We start from the raw sequence: 21706 nt of genomic DNA, 5'->3' as shown, positions 1-21706 counted from the left end.
TCGCCGGCACCGCTGGGCTGCGCGCAGGATCGCCATCGCCGAGCGCGACGAGCAGTTGATGCGCCAGTGGAGGGCGTAGTTCCCCAACGATGTCGACAACACTGACGCGTTCTTTGCTAACCTTAGGGCACAACGCAGGTCCAACAGGCGCCACCGTCGGGCCGTCACCGCCTTCGAGCTCGAGAACCCGAATACAACTTGGACCGAAAACGACCCTCGGTGGGATGACATTTGGACGGAGACAACCTCCGACGATGAGTAGAGACTAGACTAGTAATTTATCTATTTTATTGTAATTTCAATAAAGTCGTTGTCGGTTCTATTAGTTTAAATTTAGTTTATAAAGTCGTTGTCGGTTGTTTTTGTTCAATAAAGTGGTTGACACGAAATTTATTACGATTGAACTAAAATTAAAGTACAGAGCTCAACTGAAAATTAAGATACATGGCCAGATTCGAAGGAGGCGGCTCTGTCTTTCCGGCGCCGCACCCCTCTTCCCGCCTCTGTCTTTCCGTCGGCCCCTCTTCCCGCCTCTGTCTTTCAGCCGGCCCCCTCTTCCCGCCTCTGTCTTTCCGCCGACCCCCTCTTCCCGCCTCTTTCTTCCCGCCACTTTCTTCCCGCTCCCATTTTTCCCGCCACTTTCTTCCCGCCTCCTGTCTTCCCGCCTCTTTCTTCCCGCCACTTTCTTCCCGCCTCCTGTCTTCCCGCTCCCATTTTTCCCGCCATTTCTCACTACATATATGTAGCCCGGCTTGGCCAGCATTATCACATCTCTACAATCTCTCATCACTCTCTCATGGCTTCCACCGCACCCACTCTAACCTACCAGCAGGTGGAGGAGCTTTGCGCCTCGAACTACCCTTGCCCACCGGGCTACCGCGTCCCCGCCGGCTGGAGCCTAAGCGCCGGCGGCGTGCCGGTCCCTCCCCTCCCTCAGGGTACTGCGCGCCGGGCGGCCATCACGAACCACTACTACCTCGACCTCACGCCGGAGCAGCGGATGAATCCCCGCTGGCATCCCGATAACCAGCATACTTGGGACGCCTTCTTCATCAATCGGCGTGAGAGGGCGCTCGCTGTATGAGGAGGACGATCTGCCTCCCCGGGAACTTCCACGAGGCCGGCCGTCGGCTATGGTGGTACGGCCGGACTGCAGAGCGTCATGGACTACATCACGGCCGGCGATATCCCCGCCGCGCGGCCTCGATTCGAGCCACGAGCGCCGGCCGACGACAGCGGCGACAGCAGCGACGACGACGGCGGCAACTTAGAAGGCGACGACTACCAGTACAACGGCGGCGACTATGAAGACTACGAGTATGCATATTATACGCCTAGGCAGGAGTATGACTAAATCACTCCAAATTTCATGTATCATCAGTGCTATCTTGAATCAATCGAATCATTCGAAAATGGACACCAGAACACATCACGGATAATATAATTCACATGATCCATTCAACAAATTTTGGTACAATAAATTATTACACATCATTTCTTCCATTGTGTCCCTGCTTGCTTACGATTGGGGCGCCGTATCCATGGAAGTATCACCGAAATGATCAAGATAGTTTTCATCGATGAAATCATCCCCTTCTTCATTTTCTTCCATTATAACCCCTCTTTCTCCATGCTTGGTCCAACAATTATAGCTTGGCATGAAACCGTGCCGAAGCAGGTGCAGGTGAACTTCTCTTGAGGAAGAGTAACCCTTCTGATTCTTACAGTCAACACATGGACAGATAACAAAACCCTTCTGCTTGTTCGCATTAGCCACTACGAGGAAATCTTTCAAACCCGTAGTGAACTCGCCGGAGAGTCGGTTACCGTACATCCATTGCCGATTCATCTGCATTATTATAATATAAAATATATAATTAACCATCATGCATTTGGTAAACTAAATAGAAATTAAACAATGAACTACACACATGCATATTTTATCAATGACACATGAAAGGTTCAAGTTGCTAACCGCGATCGAGGAGGAAAACATAAATGAGGAAGCTCGATCAAGTGTGGCTCCGACACTTCATATCATGTTGGTTTCATGCTCTTGGGGCCTTTCATCAAACACCTTGTGTGCATAAGAGGAGCCAAAAGCAAACCTACACCCCCTTGTGAAGTTTGTGAAGAGAAGTGGCACCAAATGGCTAAGTGCTGTGGGCTGAACGGTATATATAGGGGAGGGGGTTTAGTCGCGGTTGTCCTGGCCAACCGCGACTAAAGGCCTTTGGGCCAGGCCTGAGGACATTTAGTCGCGGTTGGCCTGGCCAACCGCGACTAAAGCCCCTCCCGTCCTCCAGCTGGCCACCGAGCCACAGGCCCAGGCCTTTGGTCGCGGTTCGCCTCCCGAACCGCGACTAAAGAGCCCATTGGTCGCGGTTCCTATAGTTTCGCGACTAATGGGGCTGGACGGAAGCCTTTTTTTCTACCAGTGAATCAGCTTAAATTTAAACCAAATATAAATAGACTGAGATATTTTGGCCAATAAATTCGTTTATTGGAGGGGGAATTCTGGTTACCGGCCGGTAAACGCGGTATTTTAGTCGGTAACCAAATCCCTGCTGCGCTCAGCGCCTCAGCCTAACAAAACAGGTGATGTATCGAATGCGGACGAATAGCGCCCGGGCTTGGGTGATCCGGAAATCAGCAGGCGATGTGTGCGGCTATGGGGGCTTGCAGGCGCATTAAATGATCTGATGGCAGAATAAACACGAAACGAATACGTTGTACGGAGTAGTAGGATACAGGGGCGTACGAAGTTAATGCGTACAGGTGGGAGAGTGACTCGTGCGCACGGAACAGGAACATCATGGACGCACGGAACAGGAACATCATGATGCTCGGCCTGGTGCCGATCCATTGACAACAAAGTCTTGAATCCCCGCGTGACACCGATTTGCGGAGTGAAAAAATAAAATTACCTCCTTCATCCTCCATCCCCCGCTAGGCCCTTGTTGATGGCCTGGTGATACTGCATGTGATGGCGCTCCATCACCGCGCTGGAGCGAGGGAAGTGGGTCCCTGGTAGGATTCTATACTTGGTCTGGTCAGGCGCGGATGGCCGCCGACTTTTTCGGAGATCTAGAGCCGAGGTGCCGCCCTCTCCTTCCCCTTCCTCCGCCTTTGCGGGAAAAAATCGATAAGATTTGTTTGTTTCTGTTCTCAGCTTGCAAGCACTGCTGGCGCAAGCGGGAAGCGGCGGTGGTGAGGCGGAATCAGTCGTTGGCTATTCTTCGCTGCCCCAGGATGCTGCGGCCGCGGCGGCGACGGTTGACGTCGGCGAAAGCACCAGTACTGGATCATGCAACTCGGTGGTAGGGGCCAACTGCACTGCGGCCGCTGGCGAGGGATTGCAGGCTGACGCATCCGTCGCCGAGGCCAGCGATGTGTGCGAGCGCACCATCGTCTCAGGCTGGAAGAAGAGGTACCCCCTGCCCCCCACGGTGGTTCCTTGAGTTTTTAAAATTATCAAGTATGCAGATTTAGCATAGATTGGCAGTGGGAAGCTATGTGTTTTGCGCCCCAGAATTTTGGTCCTGCCTTATTGAAGTTATTTGTTTGCCGATGCAGGTGGTGTATGGGGGGAAACTACAACCCTGCTGTAATATGTGCATCCAATTTTTAGATTCAGGACCCGTTTTAGAAACAAACATACTCGAAAGAAAAGGCGTTTGTTATATTTTGGAGCAGTGCAATTTTTTGCCATCTGATGTCCAACAGTAAAATGGTTGATGCATGGCTGGCAGGCACCCCCCGAAAGACCACTAAACTCCACCCACGGCACAGCGCTTGAGCGGACCCTGCGGGATTTCCCAGCCAGGTCGAATGGTGAGGTCGTAATTGTGCCAGAGGTTGGAGTTACGTTTGATTCAATTGGCGAGGCTTACGACTTCTACAATTTGTATTCATGGGAACGGGGTTTGGAGTCAGATATGGCAAAAGCCGTCTCAATGTTGATCAAGTGAAGTGCATGCAAGAAATAGTTTGCGGGTGTTCGGTTAGTACTTTTTCTTCAGCCACGACGCCGGTGAAGCGGTACGAGGTAGCAAATTGCAACCATGTCCCTACTAAGCTAAACACTTCATAAATAAGTCATGCATAATCGTGTTGGGTCTGGTTCTGGAACTCCATATAACTAGACTTTTGGTTTCGTCTTATAGGCATTGGGTAGGGAAGGCACCACCCGAGAGGGCATTGAATTCTTCACGCATCAGTGCTTTGGAACAAACATTACGTGACTACCCAAATAGAGACTATGGTGAAGTAATTGTGCCGGCTGTTGGGGTTACGTTTGATTCCGCTGGGGAAGCATATGAATTTTACAATATTTATTTCTGGGAACTAGGCTTTGGTGTTACTATGGAAAAAATAGGCTAAACTTAGACAGGGTAAAGTGCACGCAAAAATTGTTTGTGGATGTTTAGTGAGTTTTCTGAAAAAAAATCTCTATAATTTCGTTAATGAACTGTCAATGTTTAGCAGAAAGGTTTCAACTCTGACGTGGTTGAACTTGAACAAATGAATCTTGCAGGGGAAACCCAGGGTAATGAATTCACAATCAACAAGATGCCTCTGCCCTGCTCTTGTTAGATTGTTGTGCTCCATAGATGCCTCTGCCCTGCTCTTGTCAGTAACAGTGTTCAAGAAGACGATGACACTAGAATTAGGAACCTCCTCTTGATAATTGGCAACAGCAGGGGACAGTACCATTATTTTGGCAATGCAATCAGCTTCCACACGACGTACATAACAAATCTATATGACATGCCATTCATCCTGATTGTTGGGGTGAACCACCACTTTCAGAGTGTAATGTTTGGAGGTGTGTTTCTTCAGGAAGAGAAAGTTGAAAACTTTGAGTGGGTTTTTACAGAATTTGTAAATATGATGGGAGCGAAGAACCCATTAACCATACTGACAGGTATGCAAATGCAGTCCATGGCTCATGTTTTCTTATAAAAACACTCAACTTAAACTGTGTCTAGTGTTTAGGATCTAACTGTAAAATTATTTTATTTTTCCCAGACCAAAGCAGGGCTATGGAAGTGGCAATATCGAATGTTTTGCCCGGAACAAAACATCGTTGGTGCAAATGGCATGTGCTCAGAAAAGCGAACGAGCGCCTTGGGGCACTATATGTCCAAACAGTCAAGTCAAAGTTGATTTCTACAGGATCGTGAACCAAATGGTGATGTAGGAGGAGTTTGAGGGGGGCATGGAGAGATATGCTCTACATGTACTGCTTGGAGAAGAATTCGTACTTCATACAGATATATTATATACCAGGGAAAAAAAATGGGCAAACCCATATTCCAGTGGTATATTCTGTGATACCTAGAGAAGCGAAGGCGAATCACATGTTCAAGACTTATGTGCCCCCGGCTCGCCTATGCATCTGTTAACGAGCTGTTGTATACTTGTATGACAGAGACTCGGAAGAAATCTTCCAGGAGAAGAGGACACCATTGGTAAAATTTCTGTGCCATAGTTTGCATGCTGAATTATCTTATTTCCAGTCCTGCTTATTTACATTAAAAAGAATTGAACCCCTCCTTCCCAACCAGGTTTAGCACTTGGAACAATATCTCACTTACTGCTGCATTTTGCCAACATGATTTTCAGGGTAGTGTGATCTTAAAGTAGGCCTCCCAATTGAGAATCATGCTGCGAAAGTTGTACACGAGAACAATGTTCGAGAGGTTTCAAGATGCTGCCATTCCTAACTTCAGCTGAATTGTATGGAGGTGGTCCGACTTCGGGATGTAAATGTTGAGTCTTTCAGAAATGCAATGGAGGCACGGTGAAATGAGTTGCTTCCCGAACTCATCAAGGTTGAAAATGGAGGGATATGCCTTGAGGAAAGGCCGAGTGCGAAGAAAGCACGTGCCAATGTTACTTTGGATCGACATAGAGAAGCTCTGGCTGCACATCAGCAATGAGCTTGGATGCTACTCCGCCATGGTCCGCAAAACCTACGAAAGAAGCAAAATGTTCCATTTGTGGTCTACCTAGACATCGGAAGAACAATTGCTTTTAGAAAAAACATAGTCATCCAGGTAAACGGTTTGTGGTGGCTCATTTATTTGTGCAATTCTTTTTGTTGATTCTATAAAAATGTGGCAAACTTTTGATATCGGTTTGCGGAGAGTTTTATTTAGACCTATATCGCACTTAATATTGGTGATCTGGCTAGTTTGTCCAGATGTGTGTTGTAAACCTAATTTGTAGTTTTGGTGGTTCTGTTGATGAATCTTGCTAACCGCCAGTTTACGTAGCGGCCTAATACGGTGTCCGGCGCCCCGGGCCCGTCCCCGTTACATAGGGGATGCTCCGAACACGCCGGACACAACGAAATGCGAGGCGATGAGTGGTGGGACCGACGCGTCAGTGGGAAGTTTAACCTAACCATCGCCTACCTCTCGACGGAAGTTATTGGCGCACAGCAATGGTGCAGTTCCTGCAGAGACGCAACGAAGCGTCTCGTCGCGTCTAACTCTGCGTACCAACGTTAATGAGCGTCACCGCTCCCCCACGTCCCTCCGGCCTATAAAAAGGGGCGCTCTCTCATCGTCTCTCACACACAAACCTTAGCGCCTCTCTCCCAAACCCTAGCTGCCATCTCAAGAGTCGACGTCATGGCTGGTAGAGGAAGAGGCCGAGGTCGCGGCCGCGACAGAGCTGCACGCTCGTCGTCGCCTGCGATGTTGTCGTCTTCGTCGTCGGACCTGCAGGAGGAGGAGCAGGAGGTGTTGTTCGAGTTCATCGTCGTCCTCAAGGGCGATCCACTCGCCATCCAGAGGTTGTCGGACAAGTTCGCCGACTTCGTCACCGGCAACGAGCCGGCCTCGCCGCATCTGCGGGAGGCTGCCGATGGCGGGTGGATGTGCTCTTCGACGGGCGCGGCAAGATGTACCTCCACACCGGCTGGGAGAAGTTCACGCGCTACCACGACCTCGAAGCCGGCTGCGTGCTCACATTCTCCAATGTTTTAATTTATGTCAACCATGGTTCAAACTATGCATTAGTTTGTGAAACCATGTTTCAAACTATGTTTTAGTTTGTGTAAACCGTGTTCCGAATTATGTATTAGTTTGTGGAATGTTTCTTCTCTCTACTGAAATAAAAATGCATAAAGGAGAGAGTATTTTAATGTTTAAAAAAGTTTTGGGGTGGAGTTTGGGGACGTGGCTGGGAAGTGACGTCCCCCAAACATAGCACAAACAAAACGCTCGATCCGACACCGTTTGAGCGACGCGGCTGGAGATGCTCTAATAAAGAGTTAGCTAAGTTTTCAAAATTCGAAATAACAACTGGTACAGGATCGAATCCTTCATCTCCCAACTACTTTCGGGCGCATGTGTGGTCAACTGACTGCTTTTCAGTTTGCATTGGCACGAAGCATACGATTGAGGTGGTTGGGGTGTCCCGGCTCTGTATATTCAAAACAGATTCCACGCGTTTATACAAAACGAGTTATGACGTCAGGTAAGGAAACGGATGGTTTGATTGGAAGTGGATAAAAGGAGCACCCTAGCTCGCGCTCACTTCAGAGTTTTCGGTGATGTATCTTCCTCCATAGTTGTGCTAAAGGATCTGGTTTTGCCCACGTTTCCCATCCTTGCAGGCATAGGAGCCACGCATGATCACCTGGATCTAAACAATGCACTGACTATGCGGTAGACAATGACCATGTTGATCGTTGGGGAAGGAGATGCCGCACAACCGCCATCCGTCATGATATGTCCTCATGTGACGGCGGAGAGGTGACGGGCGAGCTGGAGGAGGGTCTCCTATTGTGGCAGCGGGCGGTGCCTGTGGAGTGGCCCACGAGCAAGTCGGGAGGCTAGACTTTATGTCTTTGTATCCTAAAGAACATTGTACTACCAGAAAGGTTGGAGGAGAATTTCCCTTCCTAGCCTCTGCACTAACTAGAGATGTATACGAACTAGAGATGTATACGATCATTAAAGATTAGTACTAGTTTTAATCATGGTTAAGGAATTATAAATAGAAACTTAAATTCGTATCCGTTGGAATTTAAACATTCAGACGTTGTGCTTGTACATCTACTCCTTCAACCCCTTAAGCAAGGACCATTCACCTTAGGCTACAAACATGATAATGATAAAATAGAAATACAGGTTAAATATGGAACTGTAATGCAAGCTGTCCTACTTTCAGTGGTCGTATTGAGACAAAAACCAAGCTAAGCTTGGCACTAGCAATGATTCATGTAGTTGTTGGATACTTGGGAACAAGAAATAGAATATTGTTTTCTTGTCATTATGATACATCAAGCATGTACTTTATTTTGGATGTAAAAGGTGGAACTAAATGTTCTTTGCTTCGAGGTGGTGTTTTGACTCCCAGACGTATACACAAATTAATTATAAAAACACCTAAGAATCGAAATGTTAGAAAATTCTGGAAAAATATCAGCGCCTACATCGACACATATTATCTTCATCCACATTTTATTTGGGGAAAAAGCACATATTTTGCGACTTGTCGAAAAATGTTAAAACATATCTCATTGTGTACGGACATAAAATATAGGGATTTCTATTTTCGGGCCCCTGGTTCGTTAGTTGTACTCAGTTTTCCCCAGTCCCTTAGTTTTAGCTCAGTTTTCCCCTCCTCTAGTTTGAAACACGCACAAGTGCTGGAACGGCCGGTAGCCGTCAGGTCAGAGGCCTTGACCGTTAGTCTGATCGGGTGGGGCCGCACAGGGGCAGCTCCTCCCTGACCGTCTCGTGCTGACGGGTAGGGTCAGGAGACACGTCGGAGCAGCCATCCATCTATCGCTGACGTGTGGGCCGTTTTATTTCATGATTTTATACGCGGTGCTGCCAATGACAAATGGGGCCGCTCTATAGGGCTACCACAGCCAATGACCAGTGGGGTCGTATATTTTTCAGGAAAAGACATATATTTCCGCTCTGTGGGGCTGCCGCAGCCAATGACCAGTGGGGTCGTCTATTTATTTAGAGAAACTCATATATTGCCGCTCTGTGGGGCCTCCGCAGCCAATGACCAGTGGGGTCGTATATTTTTCAGGAAAAGACATATATTGCCGCTCTGTGGGGCTGCCGCAGCCAATGACCAGTGGGGTCGTCTATTTATTTAGAGAAAATCATATATTGCCGCTCTGTGGGGCCTCCGCAGCCAATGACTAGTGGGGTCGTCTATTTTTCAGGAAAAGACACATATTGCCGCTCTGTGGGGCTGCCGCAGTCAATGACCAGTGGGGTCGTCTATTTATTTAGAGAAAATCATATATTGCCGCTCTGTGGGGCCTCCGCAGCCAATGACCAGTGGGGTCGCCTATTTTTCAGGAAAAGACACATATTGCCACTCTGATATATGTCTTTAGAGAATATCATAGAGAGAAGCAACAAGTTCGCTAATTAATTATTCTTAAGCTAGACCGGAGAACCGCTGGCAGCTCGTTCCCCACCATCGGACGGAGCAGCCATCGCCGACGCCTCGTCGCGCCGCCGGCTCTGTCCCCCGGCGGCGTCGGACGGACTGCGGCGCTGCACGTCAACCACGGCTCCAGCACTTGTTTCGTCCGCACGCATTGTACCCACCGCAGGAAAGTCCACCGCAAGCAGATCCGCCGCCCACGACGACCGGGATTTGTTCCGCGCACCAATTGGTATAGCTTGGTAAGACCTCCGCTTCTGCCTCCCCCGCCCCCTAATCGATTCGGTTCCCGTAATTTATTGGAGTTTGCAGGTACGAAATGGTCCTCAATGTCTGGTCGTAGCGGGTACACCGGCGAGGGTGGGGATTCGATCATGTCGTGGCTAATGCTTCTACTTCTCCTACCTCGTCGGAAGTGCAGGTATCTAGCTTCAGCTCTCTGTACTACCGTTGAATTTGAAGTGCCGCCATGGCCTGTTGGAGTGATTTCAGTTGTTCTTTTTTCCATTATTGTTACAGTTAGCCAGGCAAGCCGATGATCCATGGTACATTGCATACCAAGATGAATCAACCCAGTGGTGTAGCCAGAGGATGGATTTGGAGGAGAAGGTGGCCAATTTAGGTGATGAATTGGCCCATAAAAACCTGATGATATTTGAGCTGAAGCGTATTGTGGAGGAAGAAAAGAAGAATTCAGAGCTTATTCGCAAGGAGAAGTTGAGAGTTGAGATAGATCTTGCCGTATTTGATCAAGTGGTAGAAAATCTAGAACATGAACTTAAAGTGATGGGAGAGGAGAAAAGTAGATTCATCTGGGTAAGTTTATTAGGTGTCATCCCTGTCCTAGCAGTTATGTGGTTCTGGTAGACGATTTAGTATAGAATTATTATTCAGTAGATGGCTCTAACCACTGTATTTTGTTGTGGCTCTAAGCACTGTATTTTGGCGTACAATTTCCTACTTGTGCTAAGTAATGCGCACGATAATTTTAGCATGCATGAGCATTTTATAAAACCGAAGGGATCCCAAAAGTGAAAGCATGTACCAGCCTCCGGATCAAATACATATCAATATCTTCCGAATCAAGTTGGGATAGAATTCAAATCATACATACGGATGTACATGGACACATCAAGAACGTGGAGAAGCTTTTTTTTTAGGGGAAGAGGTAGTAGTTCGAACAATTTTATCCCAATTGGAAATTGAAAAATACAAATTTATCATAATTTATCCCAATTTGCGGCGTCGAACACGGCCGCGCAGCGATAGGCAAGAAAGGCCGGGACGACGGGCGGCTGAGGGGTGGTCATCTGCGCCATCCGCCGTTGAAGCGATGTTATCGGTGATGGCTTCAATGTTCGTGGCATCGATGACCACTGTCGGAACCGCCGCTGTCTTGGTGTACTTCATCAGCGACGGATCTGCGGAGGGCTGGATCGGCGGCTTTGCAGCGCGGTTGTAGACGATGGCTTCAATCGTCTTGGCATCGATTCGCACTCTCGGCACCGGAAGTGAGACATCAACAAGCTCCGACATTGAAGGCTGGGTCTGCGCCGTCGAAGCGATGTTGTAGGCGATGGCTTCAATGTTCGTGGCATCGATGACCACTGTCGGCACGGCCGCCGTCTTGTTGTCCTTCATCAGCAACGGATCTGAGGAGGGCAACGGAAGTGAGACATCAACAGGCTCCAACATTGAATGCTGGATCTGCGCCGTCGAAGCGATGTTGTAGGCGATGGCTTCAATGTTCGTGGCATCGATGACCACTGTCGGCACGGCCGCCGTCTTGGTGTTCTTCATCATTCAACAAATCTGAGAAGAGAAACGAAAGTGAGACAGAGAGAGACATTTCAACTATTTCTGATGGTAAGATCCTCACCGGCACTCTTAAATCCACGCCGCACGCACGGTAAGATCCGCGCCGCTGCACGCCGCCGCACGCACGGTTAGATCCGCGCCACCGCACGCCACCGTACGCACGGTTAGATCCGCGCCGCCGCACGCCGCCGCACACACGGTTAGATCCGCGCCGCCGCGACCGCCGGAGTAAGAGAGGAAATAGGAGAGAGGAAGATGCGACTGGAATATGCGACTGCCAGGGTTGGTAGGTATGTGCTCTGCTCTTGTCTCCGTATGCGTCCATCGTGGTAGAGAGAGATATACAGGCCGTCCGATCATAAATGATCGAACGGTGCAAGCGTTCGTTGAGATTTCAACCAACCAAGATCCGTGTGACATACATCTCGACCAATCAGAGATCAGCCAGTGAGTACAAGTTAGGAAAACTGAGTAGAACTAAGAGGGGGAAAAGTGAGGAAATGTTTATCGGAAGGGCAAAACTGAGTAGGACTGAGTAAAACAAGTGGGCCCGGAGGGGGAAAACTGAGTAACACTAAGTAAAACAGGGGCACCCAAATAATAAAGGGACTAAGGGAAATTGAAGATTTTGGCATAAAAATTGTAAAATTGTGTTATTTGAACAATATATTACATTTTGGCCGACTAGATATTGTTTGCAATTCAAAGATACACAAGTGTGACGAATTTGGACTCATTTGGACAAAGTTTGTAAGCATAGTGGGTATTTGGGAGGTGTATTGAGCAGAAAGCCCTGCATCTTCATATCTAGTAGCTCATGGACTAGGAAGTGGTTTTGAAGCTTTTGGCATAAAAACTTCATATCTCTATATTTCCTTTTCCATTATTATTTCTCTAGGTTGTAGGTAACATAACAAGGCTCCATGGGAAGGTTCCACCATGTTTTGAATTATTTTGAATTAAACCCTAAAACCCTAAAACCCTAAACCCTAGGGAAAATGATAAATGTGGCTTAAATGTGGCATACAAATTGTTCATACAAATTCAAATTGTTCATACAAATTCAAATTGTTCAACACAAAGGCATCCCCAATACAAAGGGAACCCCAATACAAATTGTTCAACACAAAGGGATCCCCAATACAAAGGGAACCCCAATACAAATTGTTCATACAAATTCAAATTGTTCAACACAAAGGCATCCCCAATACAAAGGGAACCCCAATACAAATTGTTCAACACAAAGAGATCCCCAATACGAAGGGAACCCCAATACAAATTGTTCATACAAATTCAAATTAGTTGTTCAGAATAAAATCTTTCTCTTGCTCCTGGTGTGACTCGCCGGGGCCACCACCTTACTCCGGGTAACCCTACCAGGGATATTACCGGTGTCTACCTTCCTTTTGCCCTCTTTCTTGTTCTTCTTCTTCTACGATGCTTGTGCTTTTTCTTCTGCCATGTGCTCTTCGAAGTTAGCATCTAACTGGGCCATACCACTTTCGAGGCAATGTCGATCATACTGTTCCCTCTCCTCAGGACTCATCGGTTGAAGCCATTCTACATCCATCTGTTCCCTCTGCTCTTGATCCATCGGTTCAAGCAGCTCTACATCCATATGTTCCCTCTGCTCTCGATCCATCGGTTCAATCTCCTCATGTTCAATTGCTGCTTCAATCTCCTCTGCATTTGCTGCTTCAATCTCCTCTGCATTTGCTGCTTCAATCTCCTCATGTTGAACTGTTGCTTCAATCTCAAGTTGAATTGCTGCTTCATTCTCCTTTGCATTTGCTGCTCCCGCCTGATCTTCCATTCCAAAAGCTGGGTCAACTCCATTTTTACAAAGCCTAGCAATGTGTCCAGGGATTCCACAACGTTTGCACTTACATTTTCGAATCGGTGCACCACCCTCTGCACTAGCTCTGATCCTATTCTTCCTCGGCCTACCTGCCGGTCTAGTCAATACTGGAGAGTACAGTTTGAAGCCTGGATCGACTTTCATCCATTGGTCTTTTCCCAACAAGGTAGGAACATTCATAGCATATGCAACCCTAAATTTGGCAACAGAGAAATACTCTAACACATACTGATCAACTTCACCATCTTCACCCCCTATAACACTCATGAAAAACAATGCGTGAATGCAGGGTATCCCATGGATCTGCCATCCCCTACAATGGCATGTCCTATCAACCAAACTCACTGGATACCTCCACTGCCTGTTTTGTTTGTCAGTGTAGGTTACCTCAGCCTCCATTCCTTTTCTGACGCATTGCATCCTCAATTGTTTTGCCCTATCATGCAAAGACTTAATCAAAGATGGGAGCATGAGATGGCCAACATATTTTGTGTATGCAATTCTTTGACGCATATCGATCTTTATCATGATCATCTGCCTAATCTTATCAAATATTTGCCACATCATAAGCCATTTCAATGACTTGACCTTTGAATTGAAACTCTCCGCAAGGTCATGATACGTCCAAAACGTATCTACTTTCCCGAACACTTTTGCTGTTGTTTTGCCTCTAATTTGTGTATTTTGGATGCAACTAACACGAACTAACGCTGTTTTCAGCAGAACTGTTCTGGTGTCTCGTTTTTGTGCAGAAATCCAACTTTCAGGAAAAACCTCGGGATTTTGACAGAAGGCCCTATTTTCCTGCATCGACGGAGCGTAAGGACAAATCAAGTGGAGGCCCGAGGGCCCCACACCATAAGGCGGCGCGGCCTAGGGGGGCCCGCGCGGCCCTATGGTGTGGCCCCCTCGGCCGGCCTCCGACGCCCTCCTTCGGACTACTTATCGGCCTCGACCTAAAAACGCACGGAGAGAAGTCGAAGTCGCCAGAAACCCTCCAGAACGCCGCCACCTCGCGAAACTCCGTCTCAGGAGCCAGAAGTCTCCGTTCTGGCACTCCGCCGGGACGGGGAATTGGAGGAGATCATCGCCATCATCACCGCTAACGCCTCTACATCAACCAGCCATGTTTCCCCCATCCATGTGTGAGTAATTCCCCCGCTGTAGGCCGAAGGGGATGGTAGGGATTGGATGAGATTGGTCATGTAATAGTCATAAGATTGTTAGGGCATAGTGCCTAGTATCCGTAGATGTTACTTTTATGATATTGTTGCAACTTGTTATGCTTAATGCTTGTCACTAGGGCCCGAGTGCCATGATCTCAGATCTGAACATGTTATTGATTCATGAAGATATTTGTTGTTTATGATCTTACCTGCAAGTTGTATACACATGTCGCTGTCCGGAACCAATGGCCCCGAAGTGACAGAAATCGGGACAACCGGAGGGGATGGTAGTGATGTGAGGATCACATGTGTTCACGGAGTGTTAATGCTTTGCTCCGGTACTCTATTAAAAGGAGTACCTTAATATCCAGTAGTTTCCCTAGAGGCCCGGCTGCCACCGGCTGGTAGGACAAAAGATGTCGTGCAAGTTTCTCATTGCGAGCACGTACGACTATAATTGGAACACATGCCTATTGATTGATTAGTACTTGGATACCGTTTTATTATTATCTGCAAATGCCCTGCTTGACTGTTACATGAGTTTCTCTCATCCATGCAACGCCCGTTCATCCGTCCCCGTGCCTACAGTATTTTAATCCTGCTGTTTACTAAAATCACTACTGCTGTCTTTGTTACTCGTCGCTGTTATTTCACTATCGCTACCGCTATAAAACTGTTACTACTGATAAACTCTTGCGAGCTAGTCTGTTTCCAGGTGCAGCTGAATTGACAACTCCGCTCTTAAGGCTTTCAAGTATTCTTTGTCTCCCCTTGTGTCGAATCAATAAATTGGGGTTTACTTCCCTCGAAGACTGTTGCGATCCCCTATACTTGTGGGTCATCAAGACTATTTTCTGGCGCCGTTGCCGGGGAGCATAGCTTTATTTGGAAGTTCACTTGGATTGATATTGTTCGCTGCAAATTCTCCATCATGGGTAAACCTCGCGATACTAAGGTCGCCATATTACCATCCACTACAAGAAAAGGTACAACTCTGAGTACCTCTGCTGCTCTTGATTCACCATCTGTGATTGATAAACTTGTTTCACCGCCACATGCTTCACATGCGGGTACTTCTGCTGAATCTGAAAACTCTCATAATATTGATAATATTTCTGCTGTGCTTGATGATAGTGGTTCATTGGGATCCTTTCTAGATGCTACGATTGCTAGGTCTAGACAAATTGAAAATACTGAAACTCCTAATGCTACTACACCTGTTAATTCACCTGAACTTGATTATTCTAGTGATGATCCTGATGAAGATTATGTGGAGCTTAATGATGATTTTATTGAAAAATGCAATGCTACTACTGATGCAAGAAAAATTAAAAAGTTGCTTGCAGAACATGCTGTTAGATATAAACTGTCTTCTGATCCTAAGTTTGCCACATCTCCTATAAACATTAAGGATAAAGATTATGATTTTTCTCTTGATTTATCTCATATAGCTATTGTTGAGAAAACACCCTTTTGTGGTACTGAAAAAGAAAGTGCTGTTGAACACATGATTGAGCTATCTACTCTGAGTAGCTTGTTTTCTGATGATGTTAAGAAGCGTACTTACTTTGTTGCTAAAATCTTTCCATTCTCATTAAAGGATGATGCTAAAACTTGGTATAATAGTTTGCCACCTAATTCTATTGAAAGTCCAAAAGAATTGCTTGATGTTTTCTTCCGTAAATACTTTCCTGCTAGTGCTCAACATATTGCTTTGCAGAAAATCTATAATTTTGACCAGGGAGATGGAGAGAAATTGCCTGAGGCTTGGGCGAGATTTTGCTCTCTTATTAGAGCTCGGCCTGATCATGATTTGGAAAAGCATGATTTACTTGATATATTTTATAGTGGACTAACCATTGAGTCTAGGGCATACCTGGATAGTTGTGCTGGTTATGTTTTCAGGAAAAGAACTCCAGACGACGCTGAGGAATTATTGGCTAAAATAAGCCGGAATCATGATGATTGGACTACGCCCAACCAACTCCAACGCCAATATTGAAGAAGAGGGGTATGATTAAATTAAATGATGAAGATATGAGGGAAGCCAAGAAGTCTCTCAAGGAGAAAGGTATTAAATCTGAAGATGTGAAGAATCTTCCTCCCATAGAAGATATATGTGAGATAATTCCCCCTTCATCCATGATTGAGGTAAACTCCCTTCAACGCTTTACTAGGGAAGATATTCCGTATTCGAAACCTCCTGCACAATGCTTAGATGAGTTTGATAATTATATTGTTAAGCAAGAAAATTTTAATATGAGAGTAGAGAATCATTTAATGGAAAATTCTCGAGCTATTAGTGAATTGCATGATATTGTAGAGAGAACCTCCAATGATGTTAAGATGCTTGTTAAACATTTTCATATGGTTCAAATTCAAATTGATCAACTCACTAAAGTGCAAAATGACTTGTTGGGAAATAATTCTAAAGAAAAACATGCTTATGAAGTAACAACTAGAGGTGGTGTTTCTACTCAGGATCCTTTATATCCTGAGGGACATCCCAAAAGAGTTGAACAAGATTCTCAACGAACTAAAACTAGTGCTCCATCTAAGAAAAAGAAAAAGAAACATAAGAATGTTATAGAATCCTCTGAACCTGTTAATGATCCTAATAGTATTTCTATTTCTGATGCTGAAACTGAAAGTGGTAATGAACATGATAAAGATAATGATAAGAATGATGCTTCTGATAAAGAAGATGTTGAAGAAGAACCTGAAAAGCATGCTAAAAATAAAAAGTACACTAAAGAAGATTTTATTGCTGAGAAACATGGTAATGAAAGAGAACCTTGGGTCCAAAAGCAAATGCCTTTTCCTGCTAAGAAACTAAAATCAAAGGAAGAAGAACACGATAATAAATTTTGTGATTGGATGAAACCTTTATTCTTGCAAATCCCTTTGACTGATGCTATTAAATTGCCACCTTATTCAAAGTATATGAAAGATATTGTTACCAACAAAAGGAAAATCCCCAATGAGGAAATTTCCACTATGCTTGCTAATTACTCTTTCAATGGCAAAGTTCCAAAGAAGTTGGGCGACCCAGGTATACCTACTATTCCTTGTTCTATTAAGAATAATTATGTTAAAACTGCTCTATGTGACTTGGGAGCCGGTGTTAGTGTTATGCCTTTTTCTCTTTATAAGAGACTTTACTTAGATAAGTTGATACCTACTGATATATCTTTGCAAATGGCTGATAAATCTACCGCTATTCCTGTTGGTATATGTGAGGATGTTCCTGTTCAAGTTACTAATAACTGCTTGATATTAACTGATTTTGTTGTGTTGGAAATGCCTGAAGATGATAATATGTCTATTATTCTTGGGAGACCTTTTCTTAACACCGCAGGGGCTGTTATTGATTGCAATAAAGGAAAGGTTACCTTCAATGTTGATGATAAGGAGCATACCGTCTATTTCCCCAAGAAGATTGATAAAGTATGTGGAGTTAATACTATTTCTAATGTGAGAACTATCAAAGTTGGAACTATTGATTGTCCTATATATGAGCCTAAAGAAGAATATCAAACTCTCGTGATTGGATCCATATCAATACAATTCAAGGTAACATGATTGATTTGAGGTTTATTTCTTCTTATGCTATGTAAAATTTATTTGGTGGCAAGACTTGATCAACCTTGTTAACAAATACTTTTTATATGCATAGAGGAGGTAAACAACATCTCTTTCTTTCTTCCTCCACTTGCTCTAGTTGCTGTAGTACTTTTAATTTGCAAAGTTCCTTATTTAATTGGAGATTTCAAAAAATTTCCTGGCCAGTAATAATAAAACTTAATACCAGAAATGTGCATTTTTCAAAGTTTTCAAAAATTCACAAAAATTATACCGTTGGTCCTATTTTTCGACGAGGCACCTGGGAGCACCAGAGGATGACCTGTGGGGCACCCCAGGGTGCCACACCACAGGCCGGCGCGGCCAAGGAGGGGGGCGCGCCACCCTGTGGTGTGGGCCCCTCCTTGCCCCACTTTGCCATCTCTTTCTCCCAGAATCTTCTCTCTCCCGAAAAAACTCGCACCAGGTTCCTCTCACTCGCATTTTTGCTCAAGAACTCCAGATTTCTCGATCTCTTTGCTCAGCCCAGATTTCTGTCTGAAATTTGGCACATTTGCTCTTCGGTATGTGACTCCTCCGATTATCCAAGTAGAATTTTGTTTGGTTGAGTACATCTTGAATATTTTGCTGCTGTAGGTAACATGTTTAGTGAGCTTGCATGCTTGTTCTAAGTTGTATAAACTAGTTTTGATGCATGATTAGTACTCTAGCAAGTTCCTATAGTAGTTCCCCTTGATTATATGTCACCAAATCAAATTTTTATATTGTTTGTTGAAAATTTCAGAAAATGGAGTGGAATAGATATCAATTGAACCAACAAGAATTGGAGGTCCAACAAGTTATGAGAGTGAACCGTGAAGAGGGAGTATACCCCTCCTACTACCCATGCGCAGATTTTATGAGAAGCGTGGGAATATTTGAAGATGTTCAAAGTCTAATTTCTCGTGCAGGGCTGAGTAATTTTGTTGAGGGAGAACCAAGCCAATACGCAAAATTAACTATGTCTGTTGTGCAGGACTTTAGGTTCAATTGGTCGCTATCTAACCCCACGGTTCAGTATAAGATTTATAATAAAGCTGTCAACTTGCCATTCAGTGATTTTTGTGCAGCAATTAGAGTACCGCAATGGGGATCATGCGAGAAGATAAGGGGATCGCCTCAAGAACTTTTAAGCCTCTTCAAGATGATTTTCTGTGGAAGGAGTTTCTCAGAGGATAGTGGTAAAATCACTAGTATTCAGTTCCCAGCTATCCGCTACTTTGCTTATTTCGTTACTAAATGCGTTCTTGCTAGAAAGATTGGTGGTAGACTTTCTATCCCGGATTTAGCTTTTCTAGCTGCGGCACTACAAGGCAGTAGGACTTAGAATTTGGGGGCATTAATAGCTTATAGACTTGCTACTAACCGTGAGAAAGGTGGAATTTGTGGAGGTCTCATTGCCTCTCGTTTACTAGCTTTTCATAATATAGAACCTCATCATCTTGATATTCCACTTTCCATAGAAAAACTTGACATAGCCTCTATGATTAAACATGAATTTGTTTCTGATTCCTCCAACTTGAGTAACCTGTATTACAAGATGACATTTTATAAGAAAGTCTGGAGAATAACTAAGAAAACTGAGAAATTAGTAAGGTTGCCTGCGCCTGTTCTGTTTAACCTTGATTCCAGGGAGGATTGGTCGGTCGCAGAAAGTGCGCTGAATGCACACATAGAGGGAGGAGGCCATCATGCAAGAGACGACACGGAGGTCGAGGAACACCTCGACTCATCATCCGATGCAGCAAGTTCCTCGCATCAACATGTTGGGCATATGGAGCCTCCACGCTTTTCTTCTGCATCGGTACCTTATTATGACTACTCCATGTATGATCCACCGACGTGGAACCCAGACCCTCGATGGGATTGAACTCCACTTAGGCCAAAAGCCTAAGCTTGGGGGGAGGTATACCGGCATCACTCATTCCTTGCATATTATGATTGCTGGATACTTATACATACTTGTTTAGTCTCTTTGAGTGGTTTTCTAATGAGAGGGAGATGATATTTGGGGAAGTGCTGCCTGAAAACAGATTCTGGGCTGTTACTAGAAAAATTCGTGCGCACAGCCAGAACGTTATTTTGAGCTGCCAATTTTTGTGTAGGTTCCCCAGGTTGTTATCTAACTTTCATTAGTTGAACACTTTTCGAGCTGAGCAACGTAAGATTTTTGTAAAAATCGATTTCTGTACTGCTGTCAGGTTTTGGCAGATTTCTGCCATCTCGCTTTTCTGTGTTTCTTTTAGTTTTCATTTTCTTGTTCTTGCTTTGTTTCTTTCCTAAAACACAAAAAGACCAAAAATATTTCTGTTGTTTCTCTTCACCACTTGTTTACTTTAGTTTCTTGCATTTGTTCCGCTTTATTTGCTATTGCTAGTTTGCTATAAGAAAACCCAAAAAGATTTTGCTTTGTTTGCTTGTTTCCTTTTGTTCTTGTTCTCAAATTCGAAAACACCAAAAATATTTGCTGTTCTTCTTTGGTTTTGTAAAGCTCTTTATGAGTTCAATGGTCTTTGGTGGCGGGAGCGTGGTTTTCATTTCATATTATCCAAGCTACACAAGTGAAAGGCAATAATGACGATCTACGACAATTGGATTGTGGTGAGAGGCTGGTATGAACTCTATTTGTTTTCATTTTTGTACATATACTCATCCATGTGAGCATGCTTAGTTGGTTCATGTGAGGTATATGTTATTTGAGAAAGTCTAGTAGTTTATGATCTCTCATGTTTAGCTCCAATCTATTAATATGAGTAGCATGTCATGGATGTTTGCTTGCATTGTTTTATTCATAGATAGGTATGATATTGTGGTATCCTCCTCTGAATAATTCGTTTGAATTAACTTGGCACATGCTCACGCATGCATATGACTGAACAAAAAGTCAATTAAGCCTCGATGATCTATATTGCTTCAGAGTTCTTGTATCATTTTTATGCCTCCGTTAATTTATTTTGCCGCAAGCATGATTATGACAAGCATCGCTCTCTTGATTTGTCGCTCCCTAGTCTATTGCTAGCCTTCACTTGTACTGAGCGGGAACGCTGCTCGTGCTTCCAAACACATGAAAACCAAGTTATTCCAGAGTGTCCACCATAAATACCTATGCATGGCATTTCAAACCATTCCAAGTAAATTCTCATGCGCTACCTTTAAAACCTTCAAAATGCTTCTCAATTTGTGTTTATGTTTCATAGCTCATGAGGAAGTATGTGGTGTTTAGCTTTCAACCTTGTCATTTACTTTTGACGGACTCTCGTATGGACTAGTGGCACATCCGCTTATCCAATAATTTTGCAAAAAGAGCTGGCAATGGGATTCCCAGTCCCAAATTAATTAACCTAAATATACACTCCTCCATGGTTTGTGATTGTTGGACGGCACCCGAAGGATTCGGTTAGCCATGGCTTGTGTAAGCAAAGGTTGGGGGGAGTGTCATCATCATAATAAAACTAAAATAAAAAAGGCACTCCTTCATGGTATGAGATTGTTGGCAGGCACCCGAGGATTCGGTTAGCCATGGTTTGTGTAAGAAAGGTTGGAAGGAGTGCCACATAAACATGCAAATAATTCATGGGAGCCGCTCTTGGGAGTCCGGTTGGCAAGGTAGTTAGTGTACCCATTACCATTCGTTGACAACAACAAACACCTCTCAAAATAATTTTACTCCTGCTTTACAAATGAAAAGCTCTAGCGCATGTTAATCCCTGCTTCCCTCTGCGAAGGGTGAATCTTTTACTTTTATGTTGTGTCTCCACCCTTTCTTTGAGCACTTTCTTGAGAGCACAACTGTCATTCTTAGTATAATATG

General features: G+C 44.8%; 1 protein-coding gene across 5 annotated transcripts; it reads left to right on the top strand.

Annotated features, from left to right (window-relative positions):
* Window positions 1–2713: 2713 nt before the first annotated feature.
* Window positions 2714–6280, top strand: LOC127316402 (uncharacterized). 5 transcript variants are annotated; one of them, XM_071823691.1, is made up of 7 exons: window positions 2725–3098; window positions 3173–3430; window positions 3577–4048; window positions 4167–4394; window positions 4538–4927; window positions 5032–5474; window positions 5629–6280. In XM_071823691.1, the coding sequence occupies exons 1-3, from the start codon at window positions 3064–3066 to the stop codon at window positions 3629–3631; spliced, it is 348 nt and encodes a 115-aa protein (XP_071679792.1). In that variant the 5' UTR covers window positions 2725–3063; the 3' UTR covers window positions 3632–4048; window positions 4167–4394; window positions 4538–4927; window positions 5032–5474; window positions 5629–6280. The 5 variants fall into 5 exon arrangements, with proteins under 5 accessions (XP_071679794.1, XP_071679795.1, XP_071679792.1 ...); XM_071823693.1 differs by having other exon boundaries at window positions 2714–3098; window positions 3753–4048; window positions 4167–4927; XM_071823692.1 differs by lacking the exon at window positions 4167–4394.
* The last annotated feature ends 15426 nt before the right edge of the window (window positions 6281–21706 follow it).

This window comes from Lolium perenne, chromosome 7 (assembly GCF_019359855.2).
Source record: "Lolium perenne isolate Kyuss_39 chromosome 7, Kyuss_2.0, whole genome shotgun sequence".
Taxonomy (NCBI): Eukaryota; Viridiplantae; Streptophyta; class Magnoliopsida; order Poales; family Poaceae; genus Lolium; species Lolium perenne.
The sequence above is the reverse complement of the archived record's forward strand: the minus strand, read 5'-3'. Positions and strand labels throughout refer to the sequence as shown.

Bases quoted from the DNA above. Each gene is read 5' to 3' on its own strand.
- LOC127316402 (XM_071823692.1), top strand. From the start codon at position 3,064: ATGGCCGCCGACTTTTTCGGAGATCTAGAGCCGAG. The intron at 3,099-3,172 runs GTGCCGCCCTCT...TTCTGTTCTCAG, and splicing joins TTCGGAGATCTAGAGCCGAG to CTTGCAAGCACTGCTGGCGC. The intron at 3,431-3,576 runs GTACCCCCTGCC...TTGCCGATGCAG, and splicing joins GTCTCAGGCTGGAAGAAGAG to GTGGTGTATGGGGGGAAACT.